This window comes from Carassius gibelio, chromosome A16 (assembly GCF_023724105.1).
Source record: "Carassius gibelio isolate Cgi1373 ecotype wild population from Czech Republic chromosome A16, carGib1.2-hapl.c, whole genome shotgun sequence".
Lineage (NCBI taxonomy): Eukaryota > Metazoa > Chordata > Actinopteri > Cypriniformes > Cyprinidae > Carassius > Carassius gibelio.
The window spans coordinates 24,626,585-24,648,248 of record NC_068386.1 but is presented as its reverse complement, the minus strand read 5'-3'; the positions used below and the strand labels follow the sequence as shown (position 1 = coordinate 24,648,248).

The 21,664-nt window shown below is 39.6% G+C and overlaps 1 protein-coding gene across 1 annotated transcript in view; it reads left to right on the top strand.

Annotated features, from left to right (window-relative positions):
* Window positions 1-1,434: 1,434 nt before the first annotated feature.
* The window catches only part of LOC128030893 (transforming growth factor beta-2 proprotein-like), a 34,970-nt gene continuing 14,740 nt past the window's right edge, over window positions 1,435-21,664 (top strand). The window contains exons 1-2 of the mRNA XM_052618971.1: window positions 1,435-2,928; window positions 20,539-20,702. Of these exons, the coding sequence (XP_052474931.1) occupies window positions 2,586-2,928; window positions 20,539-20,702 (507 nt within the window). The 5' untranslated portion in view covers window positions 1,435-2,585. The remainder of the gene's footprint in view (window positions 2,929-20,538; window positions 20,703-21,664) is intronic.

Sequence of the window (21,664 nt, the reverse complement as noted above, 5' to 3'; positions counted from 1 at the left end):
TGCAGAGTTTAGCTCCAACCTGTCTCAAAACACTTGGCTAGAAGTTTCTATGAATCCTGAAGACCTTGCTGGTTAAAGTGTGTGGATGAGTTTGGAGCAGGAGAAGGGTTGGACACCATTGGCTTCTGTGATGTTTAAGTTGACCACCGGGTGGCACTGCTGTCAAAGTAGTGCAGGGATCTACTGCTGGGGTGACATTCTGACCTCTAGGACAAGAGCATTCTGTGAATAAAAACTGAACTTTTTAAAAAAGAAATGTGCATTGGCTATGAGCCGTATGGTGTTTTTTATTGGCTTGAGCTCATTAGGAGTGTTTGCTCTGATATAGCAGGTCCTTTTGTCAGAGGTGCACTGTGGGTCTCTCTGATTGGACGGCTGCCAGGAGTTGACTTTTGAACTTCGTCGTGCTGCTGATTCTAGTCTTTCTCTTTATCACTCTCAGTCGAGCTATGTGTACACACACTGTTGGGATATATTTACTCAGTGTCTGAGAGGGTACGCTATCACCCTCTGAGGGTACAGCTCTTTATTTTGGCTAATGTGAAATGCCCATTTGTCACGAGGACACTGTGTGTGCCACTCAGGAATGCCCGCCCTAGCTAGGGCATGTTGACACGGCTCCCTAGAATGGCTCAAGCTCCTCTGTCGCTCCCGGACTGCTCTTCTTGTCATAGCCGCCCCATTGTCTGCATCACAAAACCTCTTCCTTCGCTTCATCAGCTTCTCGGGTCGCGGCAAGTGATTGTGAGAACAGTCAGGTGGACCGTGAAATAAAATTGTTGTGCTATTTTGCTACACTTAATATAATTTTGTGTATTCCCTTACACCCGTAACCCTTTCTCCCTTGCAATGTCACATCTGTCTTTGTTGGTAGTGATTTAGTGATAACATCTGGTTTACGGTGGTGGGCTTCTGAGGGCCTGTCACTCCTGACAGATTACTGGAGTGTGGGGCGGGCACAGGAGGCTTCGGCAAATTATTGTATTTTGATTTTTTGATGCAGAAGCTCAAGGGGTGGGAAAGTAAATCAAGCAGGTCCAGCAAGGCAGATTGAGGAAGAGTGGAATAATGCCTGCTGTTACATGTTTCCTGGGCCTTGTGATCACCCAACTTGTTGCAACCTCTCAAAAAACGGGTTATCAGATAGATTTAGAAGTGATGATGCAACAGCTGGGCCTACTTTCTCATTCCTTATCAGTTGCTGTGCCATAAGCTATTAGAAACTAACAATTTCTTCTTTTTTTTCCTTCTTTTTTTTTGTCAGTATTTTTATGCTACAATCCTGTTACGAATATGTTTGTAAAAAAAATGTAAAAAAACACATGGCTTGCGATATCAAATGAAAACTTTGAAACCGTGATATCAGTCAACTTCCACATTATCTTTCTGAAGACATTTAATAATTCCATAATTTAGCCTCAGTGTATAATGCTTCAAAATTCAACTCACCCACACACATTTTTAATGTTGTTTGTGTATAGTATGTACACTTTATCCCCAACATCAGCTATCTGAAAGACACTTTAAACAAACCACTAAAGGTTTCCATGACTTCTTATATGTAACACCATCATAATAATGTGATAAACACTGGTGACATGTTTCGTCGTTTTCGCGCAGGTGAAATATCCTGTAAGGACTTTGGTCTCTCGAAATCTTTTTCCCTGAAAGTCCTGTGGTGTACACTGACGTTCTTGAGGGGAGGTTCAGATGAGGGAGAGCAGAGTGGGAGCAGTGGGCGTTAGGACCTGGCCGCAGTGCTGGAGAGATGGACACGCTGAGATATTTACACTGAACCCGCGCGCTGACGAATCCCTCGGACTCACCGTGAGGACCACAACCACGTGGGGAAGTCAGTCCTATATAAATCTCTCTCTCCAACCGGCTGCCTTCAGATGTGCATGTGTGTGCTGGCACGGGACCGTTGTTTTCCACCAGAAGGAATGGGGGAGTGCGTAAACTGAAGAGGAAATCGCTTTTGCCTGCTCAGTAGTAGTAGTGAGCTCTACAGTAGTTTATCCCATCACTCCATACTCGCAACTTTAGGACGCGTGAGACAGGTACAGCTTTATTTTCTGCAGCATCTGTTGGTGCCAAACGCGAGGAGGAGGAGAGGCGATGCGCCTTGCGGAGTGAGCTGAGGCTTTCCCTGGACCTCCACATCTTCTCACACGGCGAGGGCGAGTGATTGTGCGGCGCTTTGGAGAGAGTTCGCGGCGCTCTGATGCGGTGGAGGTGCGCGCAAAAAGCCCGCAGGCGACGCGTCTGTCATCAACAGAGCTTCGAGAAGCTGAAACCTTTGATGACCTGTTTTAGTGCCCCGTGATTTTGTGCACTGAAGTCATTTGGAATGAAGGTCTTAGTTTCTCTACCGAATATAACGGATCTGACAGACCATTTCGTGTTGGCTCCTCGGATGGATTTGCGGGAACAATAAACAGACGTTTGCCATTGCTAATAGTGCGCAAACGCGCAGAAGTTTAAGTTGGCTTTGCCATCGAGTTGAAATGATTGGGCTTCTGCTTCACCTAATTTACTAATTAGCATTTTTAAACTCGCTTCAGCTACAAAAACAAAAGCACAAAATGAACTTCGTCTTGAGTCTCCTTCTGACCTTGGATTTAGCCACAGTGGCCGTCAGTCTGTCCACATGCAGCACTCTGGACATGGAGCAGTTCAAAAAGAAGCGGATCGAGGCCATCCGCGGTCAGATCCTCAGTAAACTCAAGCTGAGCTGTCCCCCCGAGATCTACCCCGAGCCCGAGGAGGTGTCCCGGGACATCATCGCCATCTATAACAGCACGCGAGACCTGCTGCAGGAGAAAGCCAACGAGCGCGCGGCCACCTGCGAGCGACAGCGCAGCGAGGAGGAGTACTACGCCAAAGAAGTGCACAAGATAGACATGCAGCCCTTCTACCCTGCCGAGAGTGAGTGTTTCAGCCCTGTTCTTTGGGGAGGGGTTGGGTAATGTTTTTATGTTTGTAGGTTCGAACCCCAACATCATTGTGCTGAGTTTACCTCAGTGGTTGAAAGAGGGTCTGGTGGGCCCCAGAAACACTGGACAGGCTCCCTGCCACCCACACCCTCCCACAGCCTAAATTAAAATAGCTATATTTATAACAAGCAGTGTTTGCAATGTCTCAAACATGTTGATGTTTTAGCATCTTTCTGTTATTTGACTGATTTTTTTTTGAGTCTACTGTAAATTGCTTTGGATGAAAGTATCTGTTAAATGCATAAATCAAATATGGTTATCTATAGAGCTTTCAAAACTGAAAATTGGCACCACATTTAACATGGTTGTTAAATGCATGATCAAATATACTGTGGCATGGTTCCTGTTGTCATGGTGCACCCCAGATCTACATGCCCCTTTGCAGCTAAGAATTAAAAGTGCTGGTTATTCTCTGCAGGTCAATCACATAGTCCATAGATAGCTCCGTTTTTTGTTTTTTTTTTATACTAAAAAGTAAGGATCAATCGTTGTAGCCTTGAGTACTCATTTTCCAGTTGTTGTCTAATATGAACCTCGTGTTAGATGTGAGATAGCATGGTTTTACTTTGCTTTCCACAAACTAAGATGTTATAGCCAGATTTTTCTTGACTGCATTCTAGATTACTAGTTTGTCATTTAGTACAGTTATTAGAGGTTCACCCCCCTTGAGTAACCCGAGGTTAGGCTCTTTTTTCAAGAGCACACGATGTGTCATTCCTGGGATCTTTCAGTTACAGAACAGATTTAACCACTAAGCCACAGTCACCACATCATAGGCTATAATGTGGGCTGCCCTGATCAATATTTGTGCAGCTGTCTGCAGAGTCTTTACATCATTTATGCAAATTTCCTGGGCAAATCGTTTGAAAGAATTTTTCATGTTCACTTTTAGCAACCAGGCAGATCAGCGTTCCAGTATTCTGCTTCTAGAATGTTATTCTCATTCCTTCCCTCCATTACTCTCTCTCTCACACACATGCACGCACACCACTTTAGAATAATGCTTCTCAGTGTGCCTAAATACTACCCCGCTGTGTCTTCAAAGTCAGGCCTTTATAAGCAAATAAGTGCTTTTAAATACCCTTACTGTGCCATTAATTATGTAATCGTTTTCAGTCTCCAGATCAAATGTGAGTATACAGGTTGAAAGGAAAAATGGTTAGGAGATATCTTATGCCCCTAGGTATATTTTGCATTAAATGTTATTCTTGGCTCTATATGAATAGAGTTGGCACAGCACCAGCCCCAGTCAGCAAGCATTTATGGGATATAAATAATCCTGTGTCAACGTCCGGAGAAATGCCACTGATTATTTTAAAACTGAACCTTTATATTGTGGGTAAGATCACAATGGCCCTGTTCCAAATCCTAATGAGCTGCCTACGTAGTTAGCATTGTAGGCACACTCCCTTGGATAAAGTATATGCTATAGGCAATGATATATATGCATAAACCTTTGTAATCTAATTCAACTTGTGCAGTTTTTCCATGCACCAATGCAAGTGTAAACTTAAAGTGAACTTTTGCCTGTATGGTGATTAGATTCACTGTCTTGGATGACCGCCTTTAACTTGAGCATAGGTACAGAATGACCCATCCAGTTTGTGATACCTGTGAGTTGTCCTCAATGTGGTGCGCGGCAAGTTTAAAGCAGTATCACCTGTATCCCTAATGGATGTTCAAATCCCAGAATGCATTGCGTAGAGATTAAGCAAAGTGAAACAGAAATGTTGATTAGGGTAAAACGGGGCTTAAGGCACGCATTAAGGAGAATGTTCTTTTCAATACTCCTGTACTGTATGTATAACTGCAAAAAAAAAAAAACAACAAAAAAAAACACCTTTTATTGAATGTTGAAAGAGCAGAACATTAAGTGAGATAATAAATTATAAAAGTGGTTTCTTTTGTTTAGAAATCACGTAACATTTAGGTTAAAAGGCTCATCGGTAATGTTATTTTTGTTTGTGTGTTAATAGATTACTTGTTCAAAACAATCACGTCAGCAAAGTTTTTTGTTTATTTTAATGCAAAGAAAATACATATTTTGTTCAATACATCTGTCATTAAGTTAAAATTGACATTAAAATGTTTATTTAAAAAAACAAAAATGTTAAATCCCATAATACTTTAATATGGCTTCACAGTAGTAAGAATAAATTTAAAAAAAGCAATAAAAAACTAACTATATAATTTCAAGAAATGGGAAAGTAGACCACATCTATTTATCATCATGTTAATTATTGTGCCTTAAATTTAAATGTGATGTTTATCTGCTTACCCCCAGTGCATCCAAGATGTAGGTGACTTTGTTTCTTCAGTAGAACAAAAACAAATATTTTTTAACTCAAACCATTTCATTCTGTCCATTGACCAAATGGACCATTGACACTCTATCTACAATCTCAATTAGGAGTGTCAAAGGTCCACTTGAGAGATAGGTGGTGGTTATGCACTTATAAGGCTGCGATCCATCGTAAAGCAAGAAGAAGAAGAAGACGTGTCTTCATTTTTGTTCTACTGAAGAAACACCTATATCTTGGATGCCCTGGGGATAACCAGATAAACATAAAATTTTCATTTTTGGGTGAACTATCCCTTTAAGCCCTTCAGCAGAGCTGCTTTTTACCCCCAAATACCATACTTTACATACTCTCGAATCATTGAAAAACTGTTCATTTAATTCCCTCGGACAAAATTAAACATTAAGTGTTTGTCTCAATATATTTTGCAGATTTATATATATGCTACATAAATAGACAACTAAAAATATTAGATCAAATTAGTGCAGAATCAGCTTTGATTTATCGCATTAAAGATCAGCCAAATTTCCCTAGTTTGGACATTTATAAAAGTGCCTCAGTTTTGGTGCCATCTAGTGGTTAAGAGGAGAATAAAATGAAATCAATAGTAGAAAGTATGAATGAAAACAAACAGTTCAGTCTGATTGGGCTTGAAATAATTTTTTGTGTGCTGTGTATTTTATTTCAAGTTTAGCAGTGTTCGCTTAGCACAGTTTGCTAACACCAAACTATTGAAATCAATTGTGAGTCAAGTATCCCCCAAACGTCCTCTGAGAAGTGTTATTTGAAGTCGCTACTTATCTAGAGCGTTCCAAATTGGTCAGTTATGAGATTCCATTTCAGATAGAATCCTTAGAAGGCAGCTGCCTATGTAAACAGTGCAGATTTGGAATGGAGCCAATGTGTGGCAAGGAAACAATGAGCAAATAGAAAAGAAAGAAGACTAGATAATAACCATATAGGATGTAGTTAACTTTTTCCTGGAAGTGAACTTTGAATGAGGTGTCCTGTTTCAGAGTGTTGGCTAATGCGCTCACATGCTATCAGCCTTATTTGGTTGGGTGCCAGGAAGCGCTCACAGGCAGCACTGCAGGGCACAGCGGCACTGGAAGCCACACAAATATGTGAGAGAGAGAAAGAGAGAGATATAGAGTGTGGCTCATGCAGAGACAGAGCGCTGGCAGAGCCTACACAGCACTATTTAAACTAGAGAGCTGTGTGCGTATAGGCCTACTCCGTGCCACATGCTCCATGGAAAATTCCACGCTGAGACCCACTGTTGCTGGGGTGTGGAGCTGGAGACACTGGAGAGGTTCTCCCCACACCCCCCACCTCCAGGCGATCTCACGTGCTCTTGGAAATATAGATTCTTCAGTGGTTCCATGGGTTCAGCAGAGAACTCTCTAAAAATTTCTTGTTGGAGCATTCTTCTGGTTTGGGTGTCTTTAAAGCACCAGAATAAAATGCTACACTCTTAAAAACAAAGGTTCTTTATTGGAATCTTTATTGGTTCCATGAAGAGCTTTTACCATCCATTGAACAATTGACTTCAGTTGATTGTTCCCCGTACACTATTAAAAATGAATGTTCTTTATTGGCATAAATGGCTCCTTGAAAACCCTTGGAACATTGAATTGCACAAAAGTTTATTTTATAATGGAAAAAGGTTCTTCAGAACATAAAAATGTTCTTCAAAAATGATTGGGTTCTTCAAAAATGATTCCTTAACCCAAATTGGTTCTTCTATGGCATAGCTCCAAAAGCCCCATTTATTTTAAAGAGCGTGGAGGGAAAAAAAAGATTCTTAAGATTATTCAAATGTTGTTCATCCTAAGACAAAAACGGTTCTTTTAAGAACTGTTCACTGAGAGGTTCTTTGGGAAACCCTAAATCGTTCTTCTATGGCATCGCTGCAAAAACCGCCTTTTGGAGCCTTTAATTTGAACTGATTTAACTTGCTAATCTACACATTGACACATCTGCACATTCTCAAACCTTTTGGACTGCAGGCGTAATGATTTTTGAAAGAAGACACTTGGGAGGTTATTGAATTAGAATTAGAAACAGTTTAGCAATGAAAAGAAAAATAATCAGAAAAGTGTAAATTAGTTTAAAAGTCATCAGACTTAAATTTTTAATGGAAAAATATGAAGCTGTCAAAGCCATTACAGCCAAAACCAAAAGTCAGAGCTTGTTCTGTTTAGAATTCCAGGAGTATAATTCTAGAACTATTCAGTGTGTTATTTTCTATGCCACATGAAATTTTAAAGAACAGTGCAAACCTTTCGATTCATTTGGCTGTTGGAAAAGTACATTAAGTTGGATTACCACTTAAAATTTGGCTTAAGTAAGAAGTTTTTTGAAGAACTACGAGAGTAAAGTTATGAAATCAAGCTCCAAAACCCCTTCAGGTTCTAACTTGAATCTTTTTAGGAGAAGACCCAAACTGCATCCATATGCAACTTTCCTGCTTTATTATTAGCTGTAATGTTGCTCATACATCATTCACCCAGTGAAATTTCCAACAGTAAACACACACAATAACAGCCATTATTTACAGCCTTTCTACATTCTGCCTTGTTATTTAAGAAAGAAACCAACCCGTTCAAATATCGTCCGTCCTGCAGGAATGTCCATTAAATCTAATGTCCCATACAGCTCAACAGGTCCATATGTTTTCGCTGTGGTATTAAATGTCCATGCATGCATGAATGCTAACATACCGTGGCCCCACCGGTCTGTTTGTGAATGCAGGTCTCTTGGAGCCCAGCACAGAGCTCCCTTGTGACTGAACGCACAGGAACACAAGGCTGTCTCTGTGCACCGGGACCAGGCTCTAGAAAATGGTTTATGTTGCAGTCGTTTTATGACTTTGTGTGGTTTATGCTGTTCAAGAGCATATGACTTACTATATATGCACTTTGAGTGCTTGCTGAAGTATGCTCTCTGATATCCAGTGCCATATTGTTCACTGCTAACCCAGCTAACCTGTAAACTGAGAGAAAACAGCTTGATTTGGCTGTTAAGCTTCATAGCATTGTCTCCTCCATGCAACTCATGATTGCACTGCCACTTTTACATGCAACAACATCCCTATTATTCATCATTTAAATGGTCATAAAATGAATTATCGAAATAAAGCTTTGCAGTGTCAGATTGGCTTGATCAGCATTTAGCTTCATAGAAATGAAATATTTTGCGTTCTTACACCCTTTTCATGACTGTTCAGTGCAGTAATTGTTGAAAAACATTTTTTTTAGTTTTCATATAGGCCGCTTCGTATGATTTATTATAGAACATTTATCATTACAGAAGTCTGTACAACGTTTGTTACAGTATGTGTTTATTTAATCACTTTCCAGATCAAATTCAGTGAATGTAAAGCAGGACACCTAGTTTGCTGAGTAAACATACGTTGTCTCCTGTACATTACACATACTAACATTAACTTAAATGTTACCCAAAATGAAGAATGACTGCAGTCAGTTCCAGACGGCTCACATTCGGCCCTGTGGGTAAAATCTCAAAAAAATAAAATTAGCAAAGGATTCATACTCATTTCACTAATATATCATTAACAAGCTTTATGCTTAACATATCAGTCGTTCTTGTACAGCCAAGCGAAGGCATGTTTGTGAAAATGCATGAATCAGGTTATCATTACTTCATCAGAATGTACATTAAGTAGTGATTTGTTAAGTGCCATATAATGTTGTAATGTACGTAGATGACGTTATTATGAAGTGTTACCCGAAGCTTGGTGACACTGAGGTTTGGTCTCTAAGCAAACACTCAGTCATGAAAAGGTTTGCAAACACCCAAAATTTAAAGGCGCTTCAACAGTATTGCTTTTGTTGCTATTTCTGCTCGTCTGAGGTCAGCCGTTTTGTTAGTTTAAGAGCAAAATAATTTAGTCCTTTTAACACAGTTGTAGACAGAAGTTGCTCTTTCATCTTTGACAAAATTACAGGGTGCATGAACTAATTTGTTACATATGGCAAATGGAGCTGAGCTAATTTTACCCAAATAACAAAATATTCCAGAGCATATGTGTTTTGCTGTATCAACATGCTCACAAGTCAATACCACATAAATCATAACTAGATGAGAAAATTAATAACTTGCAGTATTGTATAAAGTGTACTTGTACTACCTTCTTTTTGAACTACTGCAGTGTTGTTTTTCTGCATGTCCAAATGCTGTGTGTTTACAGCAATGCTTGTTTAGAAAGCTGAAGTTGTTCTCGAGTGTGTTTGGAGTGCATGGGTGTAAGAAGTGTGTCAGCGTTTGTGTATGTTCCAGAAGAGGCCGGAGCGTGTGCGTGTGCATGACGGATTATGTTTAGTGACTCTGAGAGATCTCCCAGCGCCTCTCCCTCTGTAAATAAACACAGGCGAGCACTGTGCAGGCCATCCCAAAAACAACTCAACACACCAGAGCGTGTGGGCCAAGGGCGGGCGCTCAAACCTCTACCGATTGGCCCGTCACAGCTCCTCTGGGGCGCGTTTGAGTGATAAAGATGGAGACAAATGGAGTTTGATCGTGAACTACCTGCGGGGAGATAACTTGTAAGATTGCGAACACTCTCAGAAAGAAAGAAAAAATACAATACTGTCTGTAATGTGTAAACCTTAGATACTAACATGTACCTTTCAGGTATTAATGTGTACAATTTAGGGGTCAATAAGGTTATAAGATGTACCTTTTTAGCTTTTGTACCTTAGGATAGCGCCCTAGCTTTGTACCATTTTTTCTAAGACTGAACGTTCAGCCAATCAGAGAGTGTCGTCCTCCAGCTTTGATACCCACAGATGCATGATGCCCACAAAACTAGAAAGCACTTCCTTGTTCTGGCCAGCTCTAATTTGATTGAGTGAGTTTACACAGCCTCTGAGAGTAAAAGATTTTATCAATCTGGAAACAAGGTAACAGGTTAATGCAACAAGGTTTTCTTTTCTTTTTTTTGATACATTTAAGTGAATAAGAAGTTGAACAGCATGAAAAGATATGAAAAGAACAGCATTTATTTGAAACAGAAATATTTTGTATCATTATAAATGTCTATAATGTCACTTTTGATCAATTTAAAGGTACAATTTGTAAGAAATTTGCAGTAAAATATCCAAAAACCACTAGGCTAGTGTTATATATTTTGTCCAGCTGATTACTAACAATATCTCTAATGTTTTCAACTACTTGAAAATCATGAGAAAATCCCCATTCTAAGAAGTGACACGGGGCAGTGCAGTCGCCTGTCAATGACGTTAGTTACCCTTTGTTACCGCCTTTACTGACGTAGAAACCACGTGACAACAGTGTCGTGGACAAATGCAGAAGTAGCTTCGCGACAAACTTCAACTAGAAAGAGATGCTGATCTTGCTTGTGTTTTACTCCACAGGTGAGTTGTTTTGATTCGTATCTTTACAGAAAACGTATGCTATTATAACAATCAACCAGATTAGTATTATGGGGCTTACATGCCAAACGCGGGGCATTGCGTTTGATCCATAATCTGATCGCGTCTTTGCATTGACTTTGTATCTAATCTACTCTCGCAAAAAAAATGCACACGTTTGCTATGTATGCCCAATTATTGTGTTTGAATGTACACGAGTGTATACATTTGTTGAACAAGTGGTAATCGTTTTCATATAATCTGACTAAACAGTAATCAATTAAATCCATGATTTATCTTTCCGTCTGATTGATTGGGTAGAAGACAACAAATCCCCTCATTCCACGCTCCTTATTAGCGTCATCAAACCACGCGATTGTTATTGTTTTGGTAGTGCGCCCTCTAGTGGCAGGTCCTACAACCTGTACTTTTAATGCATAGTTTGTGAATAAAAGAGTTAATTAAGAGTTAATTACAAACTGTGTCTTATTGTTTTACATGTCAGTCAGACTTTTCTTGTCTAAGTGGGCGGTTCTTAACCAGAATGATCTGCGATGTGGACCACACATTCATGATATTAAGAAAGCTTGGGGAAGAATGTACCGAGTTGGATCCGAGCATTAGAAGTAGACTCAGTGCAGATTTACCACCTGTGTGTTTATACAGAAATCACAAAACCCTCGGTTTCCTCGTTGGTCCACCAAACATCTCTCAGTGAGATTCTCAAGAGGGGATATTGTCGAAAAAGTGGGACTCTGCACTTACGCAAGACCTGGACCATCTTCTGCTTCTACTTGGGAGTTAGTAACAGTCAAACTGCATTGCGTAACAGGGAAAGAGCGAAAGGAGTGAGACAGAAAGGATGAGAGAGAGTGGGATTGTGAAAGAATAACAACTGCTCTTCCAGCGCTTTTATACTGTTTACAGGCACAGCGCAGGTCTCATGTAATACAATACTCTAACACGAGCAAAGCGCAGTGTGGGAATGAAATCTGGGGCCCATCTTCGTGTCCAGGGCTTCGAAAGAAGTGAGCAGGGAAGATTGAGATGCTTTGAGAGGTTAAAATCTAGAGAATTTCCAAGCATACTGAGTTTCCAAAGACTGTACACACTGAATGTGAAAATACTGTCTGATGCCACATAATCATATTTGACATTTTAACACGCAGAAATGTGGAGCAGGATTTTTGACCAATGAAATTTCATGGTGATCCAGGCTGGTTACAAAAAGTCCCACTGACATGGAAGAGATCGCTCTCGGATGAAGGCAAAATGTGTGTTTGTGGGTGCAATCTCAGCTTATTACTGGTGTTTGCTAAGGCCAGCATCACGCTTACTATTACTCATATTTGAGTTCACCCTATAAAGCCTACCGTATCCTATTTGATACACAATTATAAGGCAACTTTAAAACTTTGCTGATAAACCTGTTGCACACAATCTACTCCATGCCTTCTGTCGTTTGATTGATAGTTTATCATTTTTAGCAAGTAAAAGGCCCTTTATAAATGTCCTCGTGGCTCATGTGACTTTTTGCTGAGTCTCAAATATGATAATCAGGGTTTTGAGGAATTATTATTTGTTTATCATTATATTGCATTGCATTATCTGTTTTGATAATTTAAGCTAATAATATCAATATTATATTAATAAGACATATTATTGGTAGATGTAGAGTGACAAATGATATTTATTTCATTTTATTTAAGTATCTGCTATACTTTTATAAAGGTTTCATTCATTTGGGTTTCGAGCATCAGAATTTCATCTTACTTGTAAATATCAGCATCTGCACCAAATGGCATCTTTTGCTCAATTATGGGCCTCTGATGCCTCAGATATGACACTCAACAAAAAACATGATCTTTATTTTTTACACATTTTTTATTTATGCATTTTAAAAATGTGATTTTTTTCCCATGACTATAATTTCAGGTCAGGCTTTAACAGGTTTAAGGATTTAAACTCCTAACCCTAGTAGTAAATGTCATCCATTACCATTTGTGCTACAGATATGATGTGGCTTGACAGGGTGAGGAGTGATAAACATTTTCTTATACTTTGACAGCTGAAAAAACATCCATTACAAAGAACATGCAAGTCATTCACACTGAGACTAAAGTGGATCATTTTTTAAGGAAAAAAGCATCAGCACCTTAGCATTGTTGGAGTAAAGTATGCATGGCAAGGATGCTTTAAAGTTTTGCTTTTCAAATTCATATTTAAGTGTATATTCTTCCAGCTCTCTGTCTGTCATTATGCTGTGTGTGTGTGTGTGTGTGTGTGTGTGTGTGTGCTGGACGGTTGCTCAGAATGAGTCCTAAGCGACCTTCATGGAAGGGCCTTCAGAAGTGTGGGGTATTTTTAGTTCCCAGGGATTATGAACAGAGTTGTTTTCAATTTGCTTTTGGCAGGTGAGCGTCGGAGCGAAGGGAAGAACTCTTCCATCTCACATTCCCTCTCTTCTCTCTGTTTTCCCTCTCAGTCTTCTCTCTGTCTCCCTCCCAGTCTTTCATTTCTTTCCCAGCATTCCCTTCTGGTCTCACTCCCACTCCTCTGCCCTCGCTGCTCGATCTGGCTTCCGTTCGGCCTCTCAAGGTCTCGACTCTCAGCGGCAAATTTTTGGAAGCTACTTTGGCTGCTTCCACACAGTCGGTGTTTGAGATCGGAAAAACAGTGTTTACTAACAGGTGCGACTTTCCCAATGTCCTGTACGTACAACAGCAGACAGGAACAGAATAATGTCTTGAGTAATGTGTGAATAGGTAACCTGAAAGTCATTTATCTTCTTGTTGATTTGGGGAGTGCAGGTCGTTCTTAGGCTTTTTATTGCATTTAATTTTTATTTCTAAAAAGCAGCTCCCGCTGCTTTCATCCTCTGCAGCCAAAGACTCTAGTTCATCCAGCTTGTTTTTTTCTTCTTTCTCTTCTGCCCAAACACTTAACAGGAGTTTTGTCTCATTTTATGACTGCACAATAACACTACATTGTGCCAACTTTCATAAACTGAGAGAAGTTGACAGCTCTAACATTGGCGATTGACAGAAAAGAAAGTGAATTGCTTATTGCCTTATGTCTCTGAAAGACATGTCACAGAACTAGTTCTCACACAGCACATACAAACCCACTCTCAAAATCCTCAAATCCTATAATGCATAGTAGATACTTGAATAATTCTGACCACAGCTTTTGAATACTAGTGCATTTTTTCATTTAAAGGGGGGGGGGTGAAATGCTATTTCATGCATACTGAGTTTTTTACACTGTTAAAGAGTTGGATTCCCATGCTAAACATGGACAAAGTTTCAAAAATGAAGTTGTACGTTTGAAGGAGTATTTTTGTTCCAAAAAAACCTCTTCCGGTTTGTCACAAGTTTTGAAAGTTTTTTTCGAGTATGGCTCTGCGTGACGTTAGATGGAGCGGAATTTCCTTATATGGGTCCTAAGGCACTTCTGCCGGAAGACCGCGCGCTCCTGTATAGCAGAGCACTGAGAGCACAACAGACTTCTGGATCTGTGTCACAGCTTCCAAACGCTATCAAAGCAAAAGCCTACTGGCGCTCGTGATTCTTTAGCTCCGCCCACACGTCACGCCTCCAGGCGCTCGTGTTTTTCCGGGAAAAATCGGTACAGACTATCTTTCTCTTATGAATATAATAAAAATAAAGACTTTTTGGAGTTAGGAAGGATGCAGTACTACTCTATAGGTACTCAAGATTAACAGGATATTGAGTGAAAACGAGCATTTCACCCCCCCTTTAAGACAGAGAGGAGGCATATTTAGAGAGTGCTTGATTGTTACCGCAGTAAGTGCTGTAAAACTGTGTGCAAATAAATATAGCAGACAATGATAGCATTTTGACACGCTGTGCACCAGTGAATGGAAAAAGTAGCTCATTATTGGAAAGGCGATAATGTCTTGAAAACAGCTTAACTACTGTCATGTTATTGAATTTGTAGTTAAGTTGCAATTAATGTAACTATTACTGTGTATGTTAAATGTTATGTAAAAACCCTTCTGAGCAGTAGCCTACAGTGAGGCGTTGTCCGTTCAGCCTGCGCTGTCCTGTTTCCTCTCTCCGAACCTCCCAGGACAGGACGAGCACGGGATAGTCCCACTGAGGGAACGGGGGAATCCGAGAGCATGTCTTACAGAAGTGAGAAATGCTCTAAAGTAGGTCAAATACTTTCCCTCGGCTCTCCTTCCTGGAGTTTTAGCACAGTGCTTCCAGTATTTGGTCTCAGTTTCCAGTTTCAAATGGTAAAAGTGACTCTGAGGTTGCGAACGGTTGCATCCGACAATTTTGTGAACTCATAAATCAGAATCAAGTCTTTTAAATGTGAACAAATGTTTTAATATTTTCCTCATAACTCACTGCTTGTAAAGCTGAGAAAACAAATATATCCCCATAAATAAGCATCTTAGTGTCATAGTTTTATTGAAGCCACATGTCGCTCCACAGGTCTCCACAGTAACTAAAACCTTTTAAAATAATCTAAACAGCTGTCTGTTGAGTTTAACATATTTGTATTGTAACATTTAGAGCTAAAAAGGTTTGTTGTGTTGGAAAGCTCTTCTTTCACATGCTCAGATGTTTAAAGGAATAGTTCACTCAAATAAAAAATAAAATACTGTTATGTTTTCTTGCTCTCATGCAAATTTTGCTTTTGGGTAGGAGAAATTGAGTTTTACCCTGGAGGAAGCATTATCACAGATTATGGACCGGAAGCAATGGTTTGAAGATAAAAACATCTTAAAGATTGATCTGTTTCTTACAGACACACAGCTTTTCACTTCTGAAGACATGAACTGATGGACTGGAGTGCTGTGGATTATTGTGATGTTTTTATCAGCTGTTTAGACTCTCGTTCTGATACACGACCTGGAGCATCTGTACTTGTCGATTTGAGTGTTTTACTGTAATGTAGATAGTGAAAAGGTGAAAGTGTACACTCATGTGTTTGTGTAATTTGTTTCAAATGCCAACTCCTTCCCTGTCAAACACACATCCAGAGAGAGAGAGACGGTTGGGTCAGCAACAGGAGTTATTTTGAGACAGCCGTGTCACTGAGCAGACAAGCTCGCTAATCTATCTCTTCATTAAAGCCTGGAGGAAGTCCAGCACACAGGAAGTAGGACTGGGGTCAGTGGTGGAGCAGAGGATTCTGGGAGGCATTTCCTGACGCAGGTGTTTGATCAGTGAGAGTTCAGGGGCGCAGACCAGTCACCTGGATCCGTTCCTATTTAACCACTTAATGCCTTCAAGATGTATATTCCTCCTAGGGTAAACAACTTATAAACTGGCAGGGCTTACGATTTTACTGCTGTAAACAGACGAGACGTCTTCACAGATGTGCATACAGAGGTCCAGTTAAAGTTAAGTATCAGATAAGTGGTTTTCACTTGCTAAACAACTGGTGGCCACCACAGTGCAGCACTGGTGTCTTTCCTCTCAGGAAGGAAGCTCTTGTGAGATCAAGCCGCTGTGCATATTTTTTGGCGCACATCACAGGTGTTTGCGATGGGAAACCTGATTTATGAGAATGTAAAAAAGACTATTTGTTAATATAGTGTGTGTGTGTGTGTGTGTGCAATATGTGAATCATTCATCAGGGCTAGTGCTCTTTTTGGGTTCATCCAGTTCAGTTTCAGCTGCACATCTGACTGATCTTTTCGTACGTTATCTCTTTTTATTGAAAAACAGTTACATTATTTTATATTACATCATTTTCTGTGAGTCTTCTTGGTAATAAGATGCCATCAAAAATCTTTTGTGAGCCAGTAAAATTCCTTAGATGGGAATAATTAACCCTTGTGAGATATTTGTATAGTTTGAGATCAAAAAGAAAACACACCCAGCTGAGAGGGTTAGTATGTACAACGTATATATACCATAACTGGTATTATGAATATTTATCAGATGATAAAATATATCATAAGGTTGCTTATAATGTATTAAGAATATCCTTATAATATAGGCTTTACTATTTGTTTAAATGCATTTTGGAAAATATAGTTCTTTAAAATAAAAGCAGATGCTCAAATAAACTATGCCATGATTTTGAGGATGGAATTATTGTTTTATGTTAAAACTGTGTAATCCAAATTGATCAGCATTTTATATGCAATTCAAATACACAAATCTTAAATTTAGGCCTAAATTTGTTGTTAAATTTAATTTTTTTGTGTGTGTCACATGACCTTTAGGTTTAAATGACAGAGCCACAGTCTGTTTGCTGGTGTCTGAACACAAAACTCGACAGCACTTCCTCTAATCTGATTCGTTGGCTTATTTTTGAGAAAGAAATCACGGAGTTTGCAAGGTCATTAACATCTCGTTCTTGAGTTTGACGTTGGAGCCACCTGGGAACAATTAAACAATGTACCCATGAGCAGAACTATATATTTCGCTCTGATTTTGTGAAATAATCAGTGCGTATCACTTTTGGAAGTCTGATATTTTCTGTGTAATTCTAACACAGTCTCTCTGTGAATGTTAAAGTGTTTCTGATGAGTTTGTTCAGATCACAGCCGCACCACATGTGACTAATCATTTTTATGTCACATTCGTATAAATCAGCGGTTACAGACTCTCTGCTCCTGAATCTGTGTAAATCAGCGGTTTGCTTCCTGACTCGAGCCAAATTCCCCAGTAGACCGGAGGGTGACAGCGAGCTTGTGTTGCACAGAGATTAGAAGTGTCATTATACGTGTGTGAGCGCTCACTTGTGTGTGGTTTCAGTCAACCCTGCTCAAAGCGTCCAGTGTAGTAGCAGCACAGCAGAGCCTTTCATGAGGTTGAGATGTAAACACTGCTTCATCCTAAGTAGGACTTGTTCTGTTGGTGGAGGGAGGGAGGTTCAGAGAAGTGCTCTAGTCTCGGCCCTTCTGTTCAGAAACCCTTACACAGATTTATTTACTTCAGCTGCTTGAGATCTTGATCATCAGAGAACTGTCACTCCTCACTTGTGCAAAACACAGAAACCAGCATCACTTTTAAATCCCCTGCATGTTTTCACACTCTATAGAACCAAAAAGGCTACAGAATTGCATTTTCTATTTCAGTTCACAGGTGTTTTAAAGTGCCCTATTATGCCTATGGTGGCTAATATCGTGTTGGGTTTTGAAGCTTTTGAAGTACATTTTACAATATATTCACATAGAAAACTTTTTTTTTTTTTTTTTTGTAATAATATTTCAAAATATATTACTAATGTATAAAAACAATTACTGAAATTGTATTTATGTTTTGCAGTTCCCTGAAAACTGCTCAAGCACACATTTCACATACATTCACTCAGTACAGCACTACTTATGCATTCAAAATTGAATATAGGAAAACACTGGAGAGTTATATGAGAGACCTTGCCTGGCATAATAGTCAGTTATTCAATTGACAAAAATAGTGAAAAACAAAATACTACGAAAGACCAATCGGAGTAAAGTACCCCTAAAGCTTTGTAATAAAGTTTTTTCTCTTGAATTAAAAAAAAATGATACAGAGTTTTCCTTCAAAGCCCCGATTGTTCTTAGTCACTGCAGCTGCCAAATGTTTTCCTCTGTCCGTCTCATGTGGACGGACGTCCTGCGTGCGTAGGCTCATTAAACAAACTGTTGAGCCTCTGTAATCCCTGGCTTCTGTGCAAAGCTTCAGGCCTCATCTCTCTGTATTACTGCAAACATTTACGGCAAAAAAAAATAAAAAAAATACTGTGTTTGACCCCTTTCACCTTCAGAACTGCCTTAATTGGCATTGATTCAACAAGGTGCTGAAAGCATTCTTTAGAAATGTTGGCCCATATTGATAGGATATCATCTTGCAGTTGATGGAGATTTGTGGGATGCACATCCAGGGCACGAAGCTCCCGTTCCACCACATCCCAAAGATGCTCTATTGGGTTGAGATCTGGTGACTGTGGGGGCCATGTTCTCATTCTGTTTATGCCAAATTCTGACTCTACCATCTGAATGTCTCAACAGAAATCGAGACTTATCAGAACAGGCAACATTTTTCCAGTCTTCAACTGTCCAATTTTGGTGAGCTCGTGCAAATTGTAGCGAAGATGAGTGGTACCCGGTGGGGTCTTCTGCTGTTGTAGCCCATCCGCCTCAAGGTTGTGCGTGTTGTGGCTTCGTAAATGCTTTGCTGCATACCTCGGTTGTAACGAGTGGTTATTTCAGTCAAAGTTGCTCTTCTATCAGCTTGAATCAGTCGGCCCATTCTCCTCTGACCTCTTGCATCAACAAGTCATTTTCACCCACAGGACTGCTGTATACTGGATGTGTTTGCATTTCACACCATTCTTTGTAAACCCTAGAAATGGTTGTGGATGAAAATCCCAGTAACTGACCATACCACGCTCAAAATTGCTTAAATCACCTGTCTTTCCCATTCTGACATTCAGTTTGGAGTTCAGGAGATTGTCTTGACCAGGACCACACCCCTAAATGCATTGAAGCAACGCCATGTGATTGGTTGATGAGAGAATTGAATTAATGAGATACTGAACAGGTGTTCCTAATAATCCTTTAGGTGAGTGTACATATATATAGAAGATAGATCAGTGAGTAAGATCAAAAAAATATATTTTCCTCCAAAATATTTTTTGTCTTTTTTTGTATTTTTGAAATGTAAAAAAAATTATACATTTAAAAACATATTTTGTCCCCCATATATTTCAATCCAAGAAAATGCATTAATATATTATATTAGATTTAAACTTTATTTGTTGTCTATAACATGTTAACATGTATATAACACAAACTCTAGGTTATTCCATCCATATTTTGGTGAAAGAAGATTCAAACTAAATAGATTTTAGATTTTCACATATATTTAGCTTGAAGTTCAAATATATTTTGGCCCAAAAAAATCAATAAATACATACAAATTCTTATGGGAAACATGCAAAACTCATGCTGAAACACATTAGTCGGACACAGTCGCGGGATGATTTTGAACAAACTGAGTATATTGCTGTATGTCACATGACATCACGCCAGCGTAATTCATGCGGTGTCACGGCGGCCGTCAGACGTTCACTTACACACTCGTGCATGTGGCTTTGGTTGTCTTTGTTAATTTGTTGAGCTACTGTGCGGAGTGTCGCTCTCATCTCACTGTTGCACACATGGCTCTCGGCACACTCGCGGTTGCTGTGTGTGTGTGTGTGTGTGTGTGTGTGTGTGTGGAGCCTGTCAAAGCACATGACGTACACACGTGGTTTGGAGTACTGTGTGAGTGTAAGGCTACTGGGTTCACTCAGGAACCATATGGAGCGGGTCTGTATACCTCGGCTGACCCTCGCGTGACGGCCCGGCCCCAGAGGTGTGTCCCACTATTGTTTCATCACTCTCTCAGCATACACACGACGCCTCGACGCGCCCCACGAGCACATAAAATGTGGCGTCACTGCAGCAGTGCACATTGATTTACACAGTTTGAAATAGTTTAAACGCCTTGAGTGCCATCAGCTGTGTGAGAAATATGCAGACCCTGGAGAAATGCACTTTAGCATACTTTTAAAAAGAATATTTAAATGATACTTAAAAAGAATATGAACCGAATTGTTTCTGACACTTAATTGCATGTTACTTTAAAGTGTTTTAGTACAAAAAGCTGCACAGTTCTTTTTCACAAGAGGAGTTTCCTGCAACTTCTCCTTGCTGAGCCAGTTTAGACTTCATGTTGACATTAAACTTCTTCCGATGGGCTATTACTACATATACAAACTAAATATTGGTGTACTTGACTGGCAGAGGGATGGGATTCTCTGTACGTACTCTACCTCCACACATGCAGAGTGTCCTAGCGAGTCAGTAACGCTGCCCACTGTTTGTTCCAGATGTCATCTCTAATACACATTACAACCCGTACTTCAGGAGGCTCAGGTTTGACATGAGCTCCATGGAGAAGAACGCCTCGAACCTGGTGAAGGCAGAGCTCAGGATCTTCAGGCTGCAGAACCCAAAGGCCCGTGTGTCTGAGCAGCGCATCGAGCTTTACCAGGTGAGTCCTGTCCTCTCCATCAGCCCTTCAGCATCATTGCATTTCATTGAGAGTTGAGAGGAGCTATTCTTTCCATTGAGAATACACAAAGCCTTAAAGGTCACACATTTCTGGAGTTTAATTTTAGGTTTTGATGTCCTTAAAGCTGCAGTAGGTACTTTTGTTTTTACATATTTGTTAAACCTGTCATTATGTCCTGACAGTAGAATATGAAACAGATAATCTGTGAAAAAATCAAGCTCCTCTGGCTCCTCCCAGTGTCCTATTGCCATTTGCAGAAATTCATCTGCTCCTGGTAAGAAACAACCAATCAGAGCTGCGGTCCGTAACTCTGTTTGTGTTCAAAATGTAGAAAAATTTATATAATAAGCGAGTACACCATGAATCCATTTTCCAAACCATGTTTTTAGCTTGTCCTGAATCACTAGTGTGCACCTATAATAAGTGTTTATATTCGGACTATTTTATATTGCTTCGGGGATACCGCGGCGGAGTAACCCAGTACCTTTGTGATTCTTCATAGACATAAACAGAGAGAAGTAGTTCCGGCTACGATGTTCTTCCGCAAGCAGGCAGTTCTGTTTATTAACCGCTAGAGCGTCAAAAGTTCCCTACCGCAGCTTTAAGAATACAGTATATATTTGCGGTATAAGTACCAAAAACCATCTCATAATATTTTTAGTATTTATTATTTAGTAAATATGGCAGCGTTTATTTGCCATAACATTGCAGTTCTTACCTTAAGCCCAGTTTGGTAAAACTTGGTTTAATATGTTTAATGCATTTTATGATGTTGATATAAAAAAAAAATATATATATATATATTTTAATTAAATTATACTAATATATAATATAAGTTTTTTTATATAAAAATTGTAAGTTTAAAATAGGTTAAATAAAAAGTAATTTAAAAGTAATCTATGAAGTAGTGAGAGTACATTATGTTATTAACGTTACAGTTT